Consider the following 16494-nt stretch of genomic DNA (forward strand, 5'->3'; position numbering starts at 1 on the left):
AGCTTCGGGCGGATACGGTCGTTTTCTTTGGGAACATTTCATCTCCTTCAGAGTGCACTCCTCCACAGGATGTTGAGGCCAGGAAGTGGTAATGGTGCAGCAGCAATGTCGAGACAAACACAGTCTCTTACAGTATAGCTACCAGAAGACCCTCTCCATTCTATTCATCTGCTCCTTCGGTCCTTCTTACTCCTGATTCCCTGCTCTGGACATGTGTGTGTAGTTAATTTGGCAGTGTTGATAGTCTGACCTCTTGTACCTGCAGAGATGCCAACTCTTAGGTTTGTAGGCAAGCACCTCCTCTGGCTTCCCAAACATTTTTCTCTACTACATAGAGAAAAACCCCAAACAGGTACATTGAATGTAAAAAAAGCACTAGCATAGTAAAAGGAATGAGGTAGAGTTTTCTTGGAGAAAGTACTGAGAATATGCCCTGCTAGTACATCTCCTGTTGTCAAACGGCAGTAATCCAAACATCATCTTTTTCCACTAGAAATCAGGGGATAGTCACATCGCCTTGACATGAGGACAGAGGCTGAGAGGTTAAGAAAAGAGGTCACCTGGGTAGGTTACTGATGAGTATTTTACTGTTTAAGGTCACTCCACTATCAAACAGGTCTGAATAACCACATGAATAACCACACAGTATTAAAGACATGGCTATGTAGCTATTGTACTCTAAAATACTGAAAATATGGACTTGAGGGCTCATAAAATACAGAAATAATTGCTCTGTACTTATTTTGCTTTTCGTTAGCTATATATTTCATTTCTTCCCTTCTCCTCTTTCCTCTTAACAAGCCTTATGCTTAACAATTTTAATTTTTTCCTTTTTCAGACTGTCAGTCACAGACGGTGTCTTGACTTACAAAGAGATCTTTTCTCATTCCAGAAGCCTTTTTTGTCACTATGACTGCAGGGTTTATGCTTATCTCCTGACTCTCAGATAAGCTCCCCCTTCACTAAGATCCATCCTATAATCTCAACCTATTTCTATGTGATTTAACCTCACTGAGATGAATAGATTTTTTTGCTTGTTTTATTTGAAAGGATTTTATTTAGGGGACTCAGTTCTGATAAAATCTAGACTCGTGACATGCAGTTAAAAAATACAAACAATAATGAAGAAAGCTTTCCATTTTCTGAGAAAGGCAGTTTGGCAAAAACTGTACATACACAACACACATGAAAAATTAAAAGGTGGAAACAAAAAATTTCTTTTGCATGGGCATAAGTCTTTTCAGGCTAGCAAAACTTTATGACATATACTTCTGCCATTGTCTTGTTGCAGATACAGGAAAGATAATTTCTGTGCTTAGTTCATAAGTAATTAAAAAATAATCTTTATTTTGTCAACAGCTTGCAAGTATAAAAAGAGAGGGGAGCTTCTTAAAAATCTAACTGCTATATTCTTGAGGGCTTGAAGAGTCAGTAGGCTGCTGGAATTAAGTGGCTGTGATTTGTCTGTGAATTCACACATTTGCTTCATTAAAATTTCATCAGATCTAAACACTTACACTCTTCATTCCATATATTTCTTAAATGTCCTGACAGTCTCTCATTTATTCTGTTGATTTCTTAATTTTCAGTAATAGTGTATTATTTACATACATGACTGAAATGCCTAGATATTGTAGACAGATGATATCTTACAGGAAATCCCTACAAAGCAGAGTGGTAATCCCTCTATGTAAACACTTGAAATAGGAAAGCACATTCAGAATTTTCTATTAATTTAATCCTATTTGGGCCTCCCCAACTAAAGAGCGAAACACACGCAGTGAACTTTTCTAAGAAGGAAGACAGCCTTATCAAACTCACCTCCAAATGAACTGCAGTAACTCTCAGATTTTCTTTACAGGTAAGAAACATCTGCTTTTCATTACTTTGGCCAGTAACATCTCATTAGCACAGCACATCAGGAAGCTGAGGAACCATCAGCTATGCCTACTGAAGTTGATTCCAAGTTTCTTTGAGCTTGGCTCAGTCCAAGCAGAAAATCAAGTGGGGTTATGCAGTGCATAATGGGTCGCAGTTCTGGAAACACTGCTCAGCATAAGGGCCGAGGGAAATGCTCTGGAAAACTTGACTTTGGCTCTAGCAGAGGCTGACTTCTGCTATTTCACTCCCTAAGCGGAGGTTTTTGGCAGTTAGGGAGCAAATCATTTCCCCCACCAAGTAAGTGAAAAGAAATGTATTCTCCATGATGCATTAGTTTACGTGTCAGGTCAGGGAAGGTATCAGTGAATAGGAGGTCCAGCATCTTATTCTGGCATGGGTTGCACAGCTGAGAGACACTGCCTGCAGGAGCTAAGAGTATCTAATTACAGCCTTTACTCACAGATGTCCCCACTGGCATGAACCCTAGTTACAGCCATCAGTGACACGTACTTTGGCAAGGTCCTGAAAAAGTGGATATTTTCTAGGGTGCCTGGAGCACCTAAGAGCTTGTGGAGCTGCACCCTCCACGCAGAAGGGTCTGTGGTCTGAGGCCAAAGAAGGAGAAACAAGTTTGAGTATCCTAAAACAATAAAAGGTCTCTCTCTTTATGTGTATATAATTGGTTTTCATCTTCCAGATGGGAAGGTGAACATCGACTCTCTAATGCGACTTCATTAATTTCATTTCAGTCTGTGTCAAGAGATAATGAAGTCTGGTGGACAGATACTTAACTATGGAGCCTAGTAGAAAGCTGGAACCATCTCTACCATAATCAAAGCATCCTTCAGGACTGATATCCTGGAGGGACATGAGCAAGCAGGGGACTGTGAAACACTATACAAGCATTTTGAAGCCGTTCATTCCTTGACAGTTTAATATCACTTGTTAGTCTACATGGGCTGTGAAACAAGCAGGGTTTGACACCAAAACTGTCAGTTCTGCCATCGATGATATGAGCTTAGGTCTCGGTAACGAAAAAAAATAGTGCAAACGTGGTTTTCTTAGGTAGTCAAGAAAGGTAGCTAAGGTAGTCAAAAATCAGTTGCCAACATATCTATACTAGAGTGTCTGTTGCAGGTTTTCACTCCTTCATACTTTTACAGATGCTGTAAGCATCCCTGGTAAGGATTGTGGTATTTCTTCTATTAAATGTAACAGGAATTTAAAACTGATTTCAACAGAAAAAGATGCAAACAGAACAAAGCAGAACATTCAATTTCTGAGTCTGACAAAATGAATGATTGCATTTCACTTGTTTATTTTAATCTAAATTAAAGAGTTAACACTGGTTAAGAACAGCTTGCATTGGTACACAGTGGCAGAAAACAAAAGCAAATGCATTATTTACTGTTCACTGACCACAGGTATGATTTTGAAAAGTGCTAGATTAGTGAATAGTATACCTCCAGTAATCACAGTTAAAGTGAATACATAAATCTGAAACACACAATCACCAATGTCATTATTATTAGCTATTTTACCTTTGAAGAATCACTCTGCTGAATGATTAATACATTTTGAATTCCTTGTTAAAGCACATTTTTTAAGAAAAGGGTATAAGCAAGACCTGTAAATTTTGAAAATTTAATTAAAAATAATTTTTTCCTGGATATAGTTCCTGCCCAGTAATGACACCACCCTTGAGATTGGCTTCTCAGAGAAATAGACTTAGGAACAATTCTTAACTTGCTCCTCTGCAAACCAATGCTCTTTTGATTGTAGCTCCCTTCAAAAAATGTGCTTTTTCCCACTAAAACCTATTCTGAAGCCTGATCGACCCTACAGGAAGGCAGGCTGATAAGAAGTGTGAGTAGAGGTTGGTTTTGATATCCTAATTACCTAGATAATGAGTTGTATTTTCCCTATTAGGAGAAGCTTTTTTGCTAAATCTTCATACTGTCAAATTCTAGGAGATGGTGTAAGGCTGTTGATTCACGTTGATGGTTAATGTAGAAGATCAATGTAGTTTCCACTCACATTTGCAAAGGTCTGGTTGTCTTTCTGTCGCTGCTGTGGTAGAAGCTGGGTCAGAATGCTATTTATTCACAGATAGGAAAATTGCTAAAGGAAGATTTGAAGACATGAATGAAACGTTTCACAGAGATATGGAAGATTAATTTCAGAGAGCCAAGGCTCACAAAAAGAACTCTGATTTAAAACTGCTCCATTGGGGTTATGAGTAATTCAGCATAGGAGAAAAACCTCCCATGTTTTGCAGGTAAAATACCAGCATTACATACTATAAAATGACATAGCTGTCCTCTGCTTTTTTGGTATCAGGCAGAGCTGTAACTTCCTGATAATTAACCAAAGCAGGGAAACAGGAAAACAAGCATCACATTTTCCTAGATAGCACCTGAAAAGAGCAGGTGGGAGTACTTCCACATTTGGCATAAGGTACATAGCTTCTTTTCTTGTGTCCTCCAAATTCAGTGATGCTCAAGATATGTGTGGAAGGTGTCCCCTTCAATGTTTTTCTTTACTGAGGCAGAAACAACCTACACATTATCATGACATTGAGAGGGTACATTTTGTCTTCCAATTTTTGCAAAGGTGTTTGAAGGAAATGAATACAGCTCTGAATTTCACTACTTGCTACTTGATTATGTTTCTCAGCCACACTCTGTAGCTTTGTATCAGCCAAGGACATGGAATACACAGCTAATGGCTGTCCTTCCCCCCTCCCTCTCCCCTCAGGCTCTGCAGAGCATTGCCCTCACAAAATTATGCAGAGCAATGTCTGTATCACTCTGTCAGGAGGCACTTGGTAACCTCCTGAGGTCCCTTCCAACCTGAATTATTCTATGATTCTTCAATAACTTTCATGCATGAACACGTGTATTTTCATAGCAGTTGGACTTCCTAGAACATGCAGTTCCAACTAAACATATTCCACTGTATATGCAAACACACAGGAAAAACAATTTCTATGAACAGATACTATCAGATATAACTTCACTGATAACATTCTTTACAATTCACATGAAACATGGAAATCTATGAATTTGTGTATTTGTGTTGTCCAGCTATAAACCGTGTATGAGACCAAGTCTGCTGAGAGAGCGCGCCCTCTTTAGAAGTAATTAAGTTCTTCTGTCTTTGGGTGGAATAATTCACAATTCAAGTTTTTGGCAACAGTACTTGGTATCACTTGAGTATAACGCTGAGCCTGGTAATTTCACCCTGAGCAATGATTCAGAAATGGGAAAGATTTCATCTAATAGCCATCCATTGACTGTCAAAGTCAAACCTATGGAACTCCACACACTTTTAGAGAGCACATAAGTTCCAAAAATGTGAAGAGCTCTCAACTCTTAGGCAATAAACTTTTCTGTGGGACTAACCATATTCTTTTTCCTGCATCCTCTAAGCAAGGTTGTAAAGCTTAAAAGAGCATATTTGAGCCTCTGGTTCAGTTTAGATCACTAGCTCCTTTTGTTGGTTTTATGCAGGATGCTAAAACTGAATTTGGTATTAAATTCAGTATAAAAATTCAAACAATTCAGTCATATCTAATTAGGCATTTTCTAAGCAATATTGTACCATTTCACACTATATAGACTGAAAGAAGAATTAATAAATGCTAACCACCACTTTTAGTTCAGATCAGAGATTAAAATGTGTTCTTGCTTTCTAAAGTTTCTCACAAAGAAGTTGAAGATACTAATATAATAGTTTACATCTACTTTTTGTGACCAAAGTATACTCTTCATTATGCATCTTGGGTCTTGCTGGCCATACCTAGGAGCCCTTTGCATTTCTTAATTGCAATGTGGGTTTACTCCCACTAGGTGTTACCCTTCCTCTATGGTTTGTGCAGGAAACCGTCCGCTTTGAATAAACCTGGACCACCCATGGATGCCCTACCCAAAATGCAAAATAGGGGCTCATTCTTCATTCCATCGTGATGGAAACATCTTTCTAAACACTGACACAATAAAAGTGTGGTGTGTGTCCTCAAGTGTCCCCCTTTCTCCCAACCCCACCAATCCAAACACCCAAAACCCAGGGCAAATTTCTCAAAATATTAAGAGAAGAAAAGCTGTTGGATCCCATCACATTAAGACAGCATGCACCCAACACGTAGCTAGTTCTGACAGGCAGCTAACAGCAAACACTGAAATTGTGACTGTCTTGTCCGAAGGAGCTATTGCTCAGAAATGTCATGGTACTGCAAAGTCAAAGATATTCAACTACACATTTATTGTCATAAAGCCTAGTCTGTCCATTAGACCATATTTAATATTCAACACCCTTTACAGCGGGGTGTATGCCTTACAAGGCATTCTGTGGCAGCCTTGAATGTTACATGTACTAATATTTCACTGTCTCCCACTCAAAATAAGAATAAAACACTGAGATTATGACTGTGTTACGCAACCTGGTGACTGACACCTAAGTAAAAATAGTTGATATATCTACCCATTGGAATACCCCCAGATGGAGTCAAATTCTCCTCACTGGAGACAAACATAGCTAAATGAGAAGAGATTGGAAATGGGGAAGCAGCTAGTTGAGTATTTTGTGAAAAGAGGAAAAAATCTGTTAAAGAAATAAGTTACAATATACCAGAGCCTCGCAGCCATGCAAAGTATCCTTGCTTGCATAAAGCAGCAGTGAAATGCCCAGAGAAGATAATTCTTGTGAAAGAGGTTGCTTCAAACCAGATATTTCAGTGTTGTGCATGTTTTTAAACCCAGAAAATTGCAGCTATCTCAGAGACAAACACTGCAAGCTGGGTCTTTGCCCAGGACTGTTGAACAGGCTATATGAACAGTGTCTTCCCATTAGAAGGCTCCTTGCTTCCTTTTTTGAAGGGGAGTCAGGGATCAGCTTGCACGTTGGCACACAGGACACTGCAGTGGGACGAAATGGTTTGTATCCCTAAAGAAAAACCTGGAACAGTGGCCCAAATAAGGTGCCTGTTACAGCTGTGCCTCCTCCCCCCCCAATAACGTGCATGGCTTTGGACATCATATGGTGCTGCACAGGACCATGGTGGGTCCTTTACATCTGGTCTCCCACTAGATGGTAGGCAGGTGGAGGTAAAGCTCTGGAGAGCTAATGTCTGAAGGAGCAGAATAACTTACTCGTCTGTGAAGCTTCTGGAAACATGAGCTGGAAGATCTATTAAACATAAACAATGGTCTCAAATCTAACAAAGCTCAAGGCAAATAAAAAGCTCAAGTCTAATAAATATGTTAGCGCTATTTTTGTTAACCTACATTAATACTCACCTAATGCCAGACAAATGAAGTTTAATTAACAGATGAATTAAACATCCCAGTTTTTTATATAGGAGCATTTGTAAGACTCACCTGCGGGTAGGTACAAAATCTTCCACTGCAAATTCTGCTGTGAATAAGCGCCCGCACGAGCACTACATGATCTCATCTTCTGGGTGCACAGTTTAATCACAGTGCTCTCGATAGAGAGCCCACACTAGGGAAGCAGAGTTTAAAATACGAATCTGTGGGAGGCTCTTGAGGTGGCTTCTTGCTAAGTATGGCCAGGAGCAGGGTGACGTGGGGGAGATGCCACATTAAGAGACTAAGAGGTAAAAGTAACTCCATGAAACCGTCACCAGTAAACCACCATGTGAAAATTTCATGTGCTTTTAGTCTGGCGAATTGACCCTAAAATAGTGTAAGGGAAGAAAACAAAGATTCCCTGTGTGTTGGCAGATAAGTCATGTTATTTTCCCTTTTTTCTATAGCGACAAACTCAGATGTTTAAATGGGTAGCAAATCAACTTCATTCAGGCTTATTTTATTTTTCCCTGATCCTTCAGAACTGTTTTCACCTCTCTCCTACTCCCCTCAAAAAATGAAGAGAGAAACAAGCTGCTTGTTACAAAATGTCAGCAAAACATCAGATGAACCTACTTTGTCATTTTGCTCCCACAAATGAAAATACTTGGTGGTCAAAGTCCTCGCAGCTGCCTTTCCAATATGGAAAAAGCAACGTTCTGCATCTTTGCTACCCTATTCTTAGTCCTGTTCAAGATTAAACTCCTGTAACTTCTGAGTATCCGGTGCCCCAAGCTCACCTGATTGCCTTCCTTAGACCACGATATCTCCCTGTCCGCTCTCCCTTGGCACATCATTCTTCCTTGTTATCTATTCTCTTTTCAAAACTTCTGTTTCTCAACTTCCCCTCTCCTTCCTCTTCCTCTCTTGAGCAAATTTAACTTGCTCTTGAGAACTAACTTGCCTCTCCTTCCTCTCCCATTTCTCAATTTTTGAAGGACTTCTTACCCCCTGCCTCTGCATCTTTTGATTTCTACTTCATGGACCACTGCATCAGCGCATTTGCAGCAGGGTAGCCCAGAGAGGACTTCCTTCATCCCTGCGAAGGGAAGGCATTGACCGTTGCCTTCGTGCTCCTCTGACCTCCCTGTCCTTTCAGCTGTTCTCTCGACAAAGAAAGCACGCTTGAACTCCCAGAGGAGAGCAACTGAGTACACTGAGGCAGCAGCTCTTCACTGTTGCTTGCAAGGAGACACAGAAATGTAGATGGAATTCAAGCAAAAGCCTGAAACATAATTTTAATGCTCTCTGCCAAAGCATGTTAAACAGGTGCTTATGTTTCACACAGATCCCGATGTACCTAATTAATCCAAATTAAATCTGAGCTGTAAGGGCACCCGATTACACACACATCCATGCAGACACGGGGAGCCAGGCTCTCATGGTGAAGTACCGCTTGACAGGCAGCTAGAGGAGACCCCATCCGCTCCGGGGTACCCTTCGCCGCCAGGGTCTTTCCCCCGGCCGGCGGGAGCCGACCCCCGACGGCGGGGCACCCCCGGCACGGTGCTCTCGGTGACACCCGACGGGGCGCGCCGCGGCTCCCGCCGAGTCTCCCCCCAGGGATGCGGATCGGCTGGCGGTTCTCCCGGGGTCCTCGAGGGCGTTAAACACCCGCGTAGTGAGGGGGTGTTGCAAGCCCAGAAACAGGCAGGGGACCCGGGTGAAGCGAGTGCGGGCAGCACCGCACGCTCGCGTTTTCCCCCGTGAAGGCGACAGGAGGGAGGGGACACGGTTACCTCGTCGGGGGGTGTCACTTGGCGAGGGTTTGGACAAGCCTTAGAGAGATTAGCAGGGGCACAGCACGGCTCCTTCGGCGGGGCAGTAGCTCCCGCCGCTTCCCCGCTCCTGCACCTCGGGGCGGAGGGAGGGGATTTCTTGCCTGCGAAAAGACGAGACGTTTCGGAGAAGCCGAGGAGCGAGCCCGGAGGGGTGCGGGGAAGGGGTCGGCCGCCCCCACGCCCCCCAAGGCTTTACCCCCGCCGGCCGCACACCGCGGTGCCCGTCCGCGGCGAGCGGAGCGCGGCGGGCGCGCAGCGGGCGGGGAGAGGGTCCCCGCCGCAGCCGGGGAAGGAGGACCGGGGTGAGGGGGGTGGGGTGGGGTGGGGTGGGGGTACGACGACGGGGGACCCTGCGTCAGTGCAGGGCCGTCCCCTTCCCCTCCCCGTGCGCTCGGCTCTGCCTCCCGCCAGCCTCCCACGCCTCCCGTGAGGTGCGGCCGCGCTACATAAACACGGCCCCGCCGCCGCCGCCGGGGCTCTCCGCTCGCAGCCCGACGGAGGCGCCTGGCCGGCAGCGGGCAGCGGAGCGGCAGTGACTGCGCGGCTCCGCGCACAGACGGGGCGGGAGGCGCCGGCGGGCAGCGGCGGGGGGCTGCGCGCTCCCCCGCGGGCGGCGGCGGCCCCGCCGGAGCGCAGGCGGCCGGAGGAGGAGGCGGAGGAGGAGGAGGAAGGGCGGCGGCTCCCCGCCGGCGGCGGACTCCCTCCGGTATGGCCCTGGCGGACAGCGCCCGCGGGCTGCCCAACGGCGGCGGCGTCTCGCCGGCGGCAGGCGGCGGGGCGGCGGGGAGCGGGGCGGCGGCGGCGGCGGGCGGCTGGTCGTCCTTCCCGGAGATCGTGGAGCTGAACGTGGGCGGGCAGGTGTACGTGACGCGGCGCTGCACCGTGGTCTCGGTGCGCGACTCGCTGCTCTGGCGCATGTTCTCGCAGCAGCAGCCCAGCGAGCTGCCCCGGGACAGCAAGGGCCGCTTCTTCCTCGACCGCGACGGCTTCCTCTTCCGCTACATCCTGGACTACCTGCGGGACCTGCAGCTGGTGCTGCCCGAGCACTTCCCCGAGCGCAGCCGCCTCCAGCGGGAGGCCGAGTACTTCCAGCTGCCCGACCTGGCTCGCCGCCTGGCGCAGGCTCGGGCCGCTGCCGCCGCCGCCCGCCCCGCCGCCCTGCACCGCGACGGCTCGCTCTGCGCCGACGAGCCGCCGCCGCCGCCGCTCCTCGGCTACCTGGAGGCCGAGCCGCTGGAAGGAGGCGGCGGCGGTGCCGTGGCGTCCGCCCCGTCGCCCACCGCCAGCCGCAGCCCCTCGGGCGGGCCGCTGCTGACGCCCTCGCAGTCGCTGGACGGGGCCGGCGGGCGACGCTCGGGCTACATCACCATCGGCTACCGGGGCTCCTACACCATCGGGCGGGAGGCGCAGGCCGACGCCAAGTTCCGGCGTGTGGCCCGCATCACCGTCTGCGGCAAGACGGCGCTGGCCAAGGAGGTCTTCGGGGAGACGCTGAACGAGAGCCGCGACCCCGACCGCCCTCCCGAGCGCTACACCGCCCGCTACTACCTCAAGTTCAACTTCCTCGAGCAAGCCTTCGACCGGCTCTCCGAGGCCGGCTTCCGCATGGCCGCCTGCTCCTCCACCGGCACCTGCGCCTTCGCCCCCGAGCAGGGCGGTCCTGCCGATGACAAGATCTGGACCAGCTACACCGAGTATGTCTTCTGCCGGGACTGAGCATCCGCCCGGCCCGTGGCGTGGGGATGAGGCGGTGGGCGGCCCCTGCACACCCTCACACCCACGGTCCCCTCCCGGCCCAGAGGAAGGAGGACGTGGAGGGGGGATATGGCCCCCTGCGCTTTCCTCACCCCGGTGCTTGCCTCCACGCACAAGGCGGGCCATCCCCCAGCGCAGCCCCCACCCCTCCTGCACGCACCTCCTGACGGCCCCCGGGACAGGAGGTCACCATGTTGTGCCTCGGCCGCCATGTCCCTGCTTGTCCCCCAAGCCCCTGCTCAGCCGCTGTATCCCGGCTTGCACCATCATCGTCCCTCCCATGCCTCCCAGTAGCTGTGTTGGTAGCGAGGAAGGAGAGAGGTAGCGGGAGTAGACAAATACCCATCCCAGGAAAGCGTGCGTGTGCACCCAGCCCCCGCCTCTCTCCACACACAGGAGCTGAGTGATAGCTCTGTCAGGGTAGGGTGTTTTAAAACCCACCCATTTAGGGGTGAGGAACTCTTCAGTTGCTTTTCAGAAACTTCTGTTGAAGATGACATGACAAATGGCTGTCTCTTCTCATCCCCATACCTTTAAGCAGGATTTCACCTTGTTGGGTGGACCCATAACGATCTGTTTTATCCGCCCCATCCCATCAAAGTGATGCCTGTCTATAGAGGACCGTCACATAGAAATGATGCCTGACTGTGAGGGGTTGGCACTCCAGCTCGTACTTCATCTGTAGAGATGAGTAATTTTGCAGGAGACTTGCATGTGGCCCTTCATGACCAGTTGCATCCATCTCCCATCTCTGCTCCCTATGTCTCTGAACTCCCCTCTCCAAGCTGTTAAACTGAACCAGGGCCTGCACAGCAGGCGTGTAAGGTTGATGTAAAAGGACAGGTTCGCTGGATAACCAACTATTTGAACTATAAAGTGTCCTCAGAGACACGTGTTTATTCCCTCGAGAGGTAAAACAATGACGCTTTGAAAAATTAAAGTGCTTGTGAATTGTATCTTTCATGGGTGGTGTGAAGTCCTTATAATTCTCTGGAAGTTACTGTCTGTGATATGCATAGAAATCTGAATGCATATTTCTTTAAACACCCTCAGAACGATGGGGGGTGAGATGAAGCCAGGCTTGCCAGAGTGAAGGTAGGGCCTGCTTCCTGGGAAGCTGAAATCATGTACGTTGAATTAATACAGATGTACATTGCAAGTGTAATCAAGAGTATCCTGCTTGTTACTTTAAGTTTTGTCATGTTAGTGCTGTAAAACTTTGAGGCCAACAGAATTGATGCTGAAGCCACTTTTTTAGGAACCAGTTTCTTAGTTTTCATGGCAGTACTACTAGGGCAACATCACTGCTGAGCGTTAAGTACCTCTTCCTAGACAAACTTAGTGTTTCTTAGAAAGGATTAAGCCCCATCCGTACAAAAACAAGAACAATGCCACCTTTCTTCAGGGGAAATTACCCATTCTAAGCTGTATTTGGTTCATGCTATCTAACAGTCTTTCTTTCCCGGAGGAGGCAGGCATAGCTTGCTTTGGAACAGACGATCTGAGCAGCAGGTTTTACAGTAGGGAAGACTGAGCAGCTCTTTCTAATAAATTCGTGAACACTGGGGTGCAAAAGCACTTTCTTTTAAAACCTGAACTTGATTTTAAAAGCTGTAGTGTCTGTTCAGACCTTCACGGAAAAATATCCTAAATGTATCCAAAGTCTTGAAGAATTTAGCAGTACATATTAAAGGCTTGAAGTTACATTTTTAATACTCTTGAATAATAAATTGTTCTAACTCCAAATTTAGAAAATACTGCTAGCACTTGTATTCTAACCAAAGAATTTCACAGTAGGGTTTTATTTTTAAAACCTTAATTCCTTTGAAAAGAGCTATAGCTACGTATGTATCGAGTGGAATTTCAGTGCTCAGTTTCTGTGTTCACCACTTGGTCTTTCATTAAGCGCATGCACAACTGCATAAAACTGAAAATAATTTGCATCACCATGTTTGGGTTTTTTTAATATTAGCAAGATTGTTTATCAATGTGATTAAATTGAAGATGTGCGTATGAAAATGCTGGGTATTGTCCAGTTGTAGATAGTTGTATAATGAAGTATTTTTAAAAGGAAAGAAATGTATACCTGCCAAATTAGATGAGCAATAAGATAGAGTGAGAGGCCAATACACCTGAAAATGGAATGAAACCTGTTTGTCCTATGCCTTACTCTGAGATGATTTCTTTGTGCTTAACTTATTTATACCACAAGTGAAAGGACATTGATCACAGCTACTAGGTCTTTACAATGCTGTTCTCAAGAACAATGACCGTCTTTTTCTAGTTTCTGTTAAGTAACTCTGAAGTATGTTTTTTAAGATTTTGTATAAAATCAGTTTTCAGTAAAGTGTTCAAATTCGCTCTAGATTGCTTTCTTTTTTTAAGAATCTGGTAGCTTACAAAATCCATCATAGGAGCTATGAGTAGGGGCAGTTTTAAATTGAACTTGTGATTTAGTGTACATATATATACAGTATATAAACATTTTACAGGAATCATTTAGTTTTTTAATCATTTTAGTGCTACAGGATTTCATACTATACCTAGCTGAGCATTTACATATTACGCTATGTACATAATATGGTAATGTTTTACTGGTTTCCTATACCTGTTTCTATGGAAAAATTGAATATCAGCTTGTAGAACTGAAATCAATTACATATTTGCTTGAATGTGAATCAAAACTAAACGTCCAGGTGGCTGAATGCATCTCTAAAACAAAGATTGTATTTTGATCAATGATTGCCTATCCATTTGCTGGCAGATGACCCAGAAATTCTCGTATTCTAAGTAAAAGTGGGTGTAATAAAAGCATAAAGTGATGATTTTTTAATCTTTGCATTTTTGCTAAAAACTGTAAGCATTATTAGTATTAGGAAACGGGTCCCTTCATTTACTGATAACGCATTACATTTAGGCTTAAAATGATGGTGCCATAAATGTAATAGTCATTTGATGGTTTGCCACAGAAGATGATATTTTTCTTAAACATTACTCAGTAAGTTCAGTAAAATTTTTAAAAGGTAAAATGCCCAGGGCAAAGTCACTGAGTTTTGCTCCTCTCTTCTACTGAGAGCTCAAAGAACAGATAAACACTATGAGACTGCTAACCTGTTGACGTGCAGAAGGGCAAAAATCTAAAGGCGCAGTACTGGAATCCTGTATACATTTTGTAGCTGTTGTTGTTCACAGTTCATGTACTTATGGGTGAATGCAGTAGTGTTTATAAATGCTATCAAAAAAACAAAGGCAGTCGTTCTTTTACTTAGAAGTTAAGGCGTAGATCTTTTCTGTGATGCATATAATGAAGGGTGACTTTGCAGTTGTTTGATAGGATGTTTATATTTTTATACATGTAGATAACGAGCCACTTATTCATTCTTATTTTCACATGTATAGCATTGAAAATAAAGATCCTCCTAGGAAAACATTGCATACCAAATTAAATTCTTGCTCTTTAAATATTAACTCCGTTGTGTGGTTTATGCTGTCCTTTTTACTCTTGGTAAAGATGTCATTAGCTTTGCTCTCTCTTCCCCAATATCATATTCATAACTTCAGAAAAGTCTCCAAACTAATATGTAAAGCAGAAGCATCGAGCAAAGAATATTATGTGTATAGGGATCTCTAGTGCAAGATAAGCAGAAATGTATAATGCTCAGACTGCATACTTTCCTTTTAAGTGTCACAGAGAATTTTTGTAGTGCTGGTCAATATAAATCAGTCCTCGGGAACATGTTGTGATTAAACAGCTTAATTTGAATAGCACAGAATAATTGTTGAAATAAAATGTTGATGTTTTTTATGAAGCCAGAGAATAACATTGGATATAGTGTTCATTTAATGAAAGAAACAATACCTAAGGAAATAGATGATCCAAGAGAAATGCATTTAGAAATTCTGTTAAGGAACAGACAAGTGATCTTGTTAGTTACCCTGTGATCTTTAGTGAACTATTGCAAACCTGATGGTTTATAATAAATGTGTGGTCAGTTTAATAGATAATTAGTAATGAATTGCTAGTATAATCTATGTGTGTGAAGCACCTGTATATTTAGTAGAACTTTCTTGGGTAACATGGTTATAATGCAAAGGAACCAACTGCTTGATTTGGTGGCTTGATAGTATGAGAGCTTTGTTATCAAGCAATAATATAAGAAAGGAGGTTGTTCCATGGGCAACAAAACTTCGAGTCTGTCTTTCTGCAGGCTTAGCTCTCATTTCCTTTATGCTACCACTTCAATTACTCTGCTCACCCCCATCCCTTTTATTTCATTTCTACTAGGCGAAAGACAGCATGTTCTTTGGCAGACCCAGCTTCTGCTAAGCTGAAGGTTTGAGCTGAATTCTACCTTTCTCCTTCAGTGAACTACAGATTTTTTTTTTTCTCTTTCCTTTACCCAGCCAGCAATATTCATGGAATTTGTAAGAACGTAACATCTGTGAGTTTTTTTTAGTTCTTTCAATTGTGTTTTAAATCACCCATCAACTCAGAAGTTCAAGGGGACAGATGTCCACCCAAATGGACAATGCAAGTGTATGAGTCTTATTTCGTTAGGAAACAAGGCTAACAACAAATTACTGTAATTAATGTCTGGCACTATCTATATACAACCTTTTGTCAAAGGAGGACAGAGAAGTCCAAGTGTACTAAATCCCTGTAGACTGAGGAGACAAGCAGTCATGCTTACTTTTGTGACACCGTCCAGTCAGCGAAACCAATGAGTGGACTAGAATGGCTTAAAAATATTTCCAGCCTCCAAATTTCTGCAGTGTTTCGAAGTGTAGCTCAAACAGCTTTGAGCCTTGTTACAACAGCCCTTCTTGTCTGCCTGTCTTAAACCCGTCTGTTGGTACCTTTGCTGGAGAAACTTTTGGTTGTGAACATGGAGCTTTGAGGACTCCTTCTGCCCTTTTGGCTAGCAGAAATGGATCAAAATGTGCGCGAAAATATTTTCCAAAGGCTAGATTTGACTCAGTTTTTTATATTATAGGAAATCTTTATCATAGTTGTTAATGAAAAATTAGTGGAAATGTGTTATTTATTTACAAAGGACTAGCATTTAGTTTTATGAAACTGAATGCTAATTTTGTTTTTCATTAAAATAAGCTGCATGTGGTTTTCCCCTTGCAGTGAACTGTACTCGATGTAAGTCTTTGCTGCTAAACAAAACTCTTATATATGATTGCTGAAGTATTAACACTGCCGTTGCAAGTAGTCCATTGGAAATATGCAGCACAACTGCTGAGACAGTCAAAATCAGAGTCAAATTATTACATTTCTTCCCTGTTCCACTCTCCGTCATGTTCAAACTGGAATAAAATTAAGCTCTGTTATACTTTTCTTGCTCGAAAAGTTTTTTAGCACATACTATGGAGTATTGGATACTTCCATCAAAGCTGTTGGCCACAATGAGTCAGAGTTTTGAAGTACATCTATTTCCTTGTGAGAAAATAAGAGGTAGGAAAAGTACTCACACAAAGTGTGAGCAGCCTCATGCAGTTTTGGGGAAATTTCTTGGTATCACAAGAAATGAAATACATTTTTCTGCCTAATCCAAATAATACATTCACACATTACTCCAGTGAAAGTTTGCAAACCCAACCCCCCCCTGAAAAACTATAGTTCTTGATGCAATATCTTTGTTCTAGGTCATATTTGATATCTGGAGGAAAGATTTTTTACTTCTGCTTCAAAAAAGCTTAGT

General features: G+C 44.1%; 2 protein-coding genes across 2 annotated transcripts in view; both read left to right on the top strand.

Moving 5' to 3' along the window:
- Positions 1-16494, top strand: part of LOC141939545 (T-cell activation Rho GTPase-activating protein-like) — a 107455-nt gene that overhangs the window by 81210 nt on the left and 9751 nt on the right. The gene's annotated exons all lie outside the window — the stretch shown is intronic.
- Positions 9510-14254, top strand: KCTD12 (potassium channel tetramerization domain containing 12). Its single transcript, XM_074859485.1, has one exon. The coding sequence runs from the start codon at positions 9740-9742 to the stop codon at positions 10745-10747; it is 1008 nt and encodes a 335-aa protein (XP_074715586.1). The 5' UTR covers positions 9510-9739; the 3' UTR covers positions 10748-14254.

Source organism: Strix uralensis, chromosome 2 (genome assembly GCF_047716275.1).
Source record: "Strix uralensis isolate ZFMK-TIS-50842 chromosome 2, bStrUra1, whole genome shotgun sequence".
NCBI lineage: Eukaryota > Metazoa > Chordata > Aves > Strigiformes > Strigidae > Strix > Strix uralensis.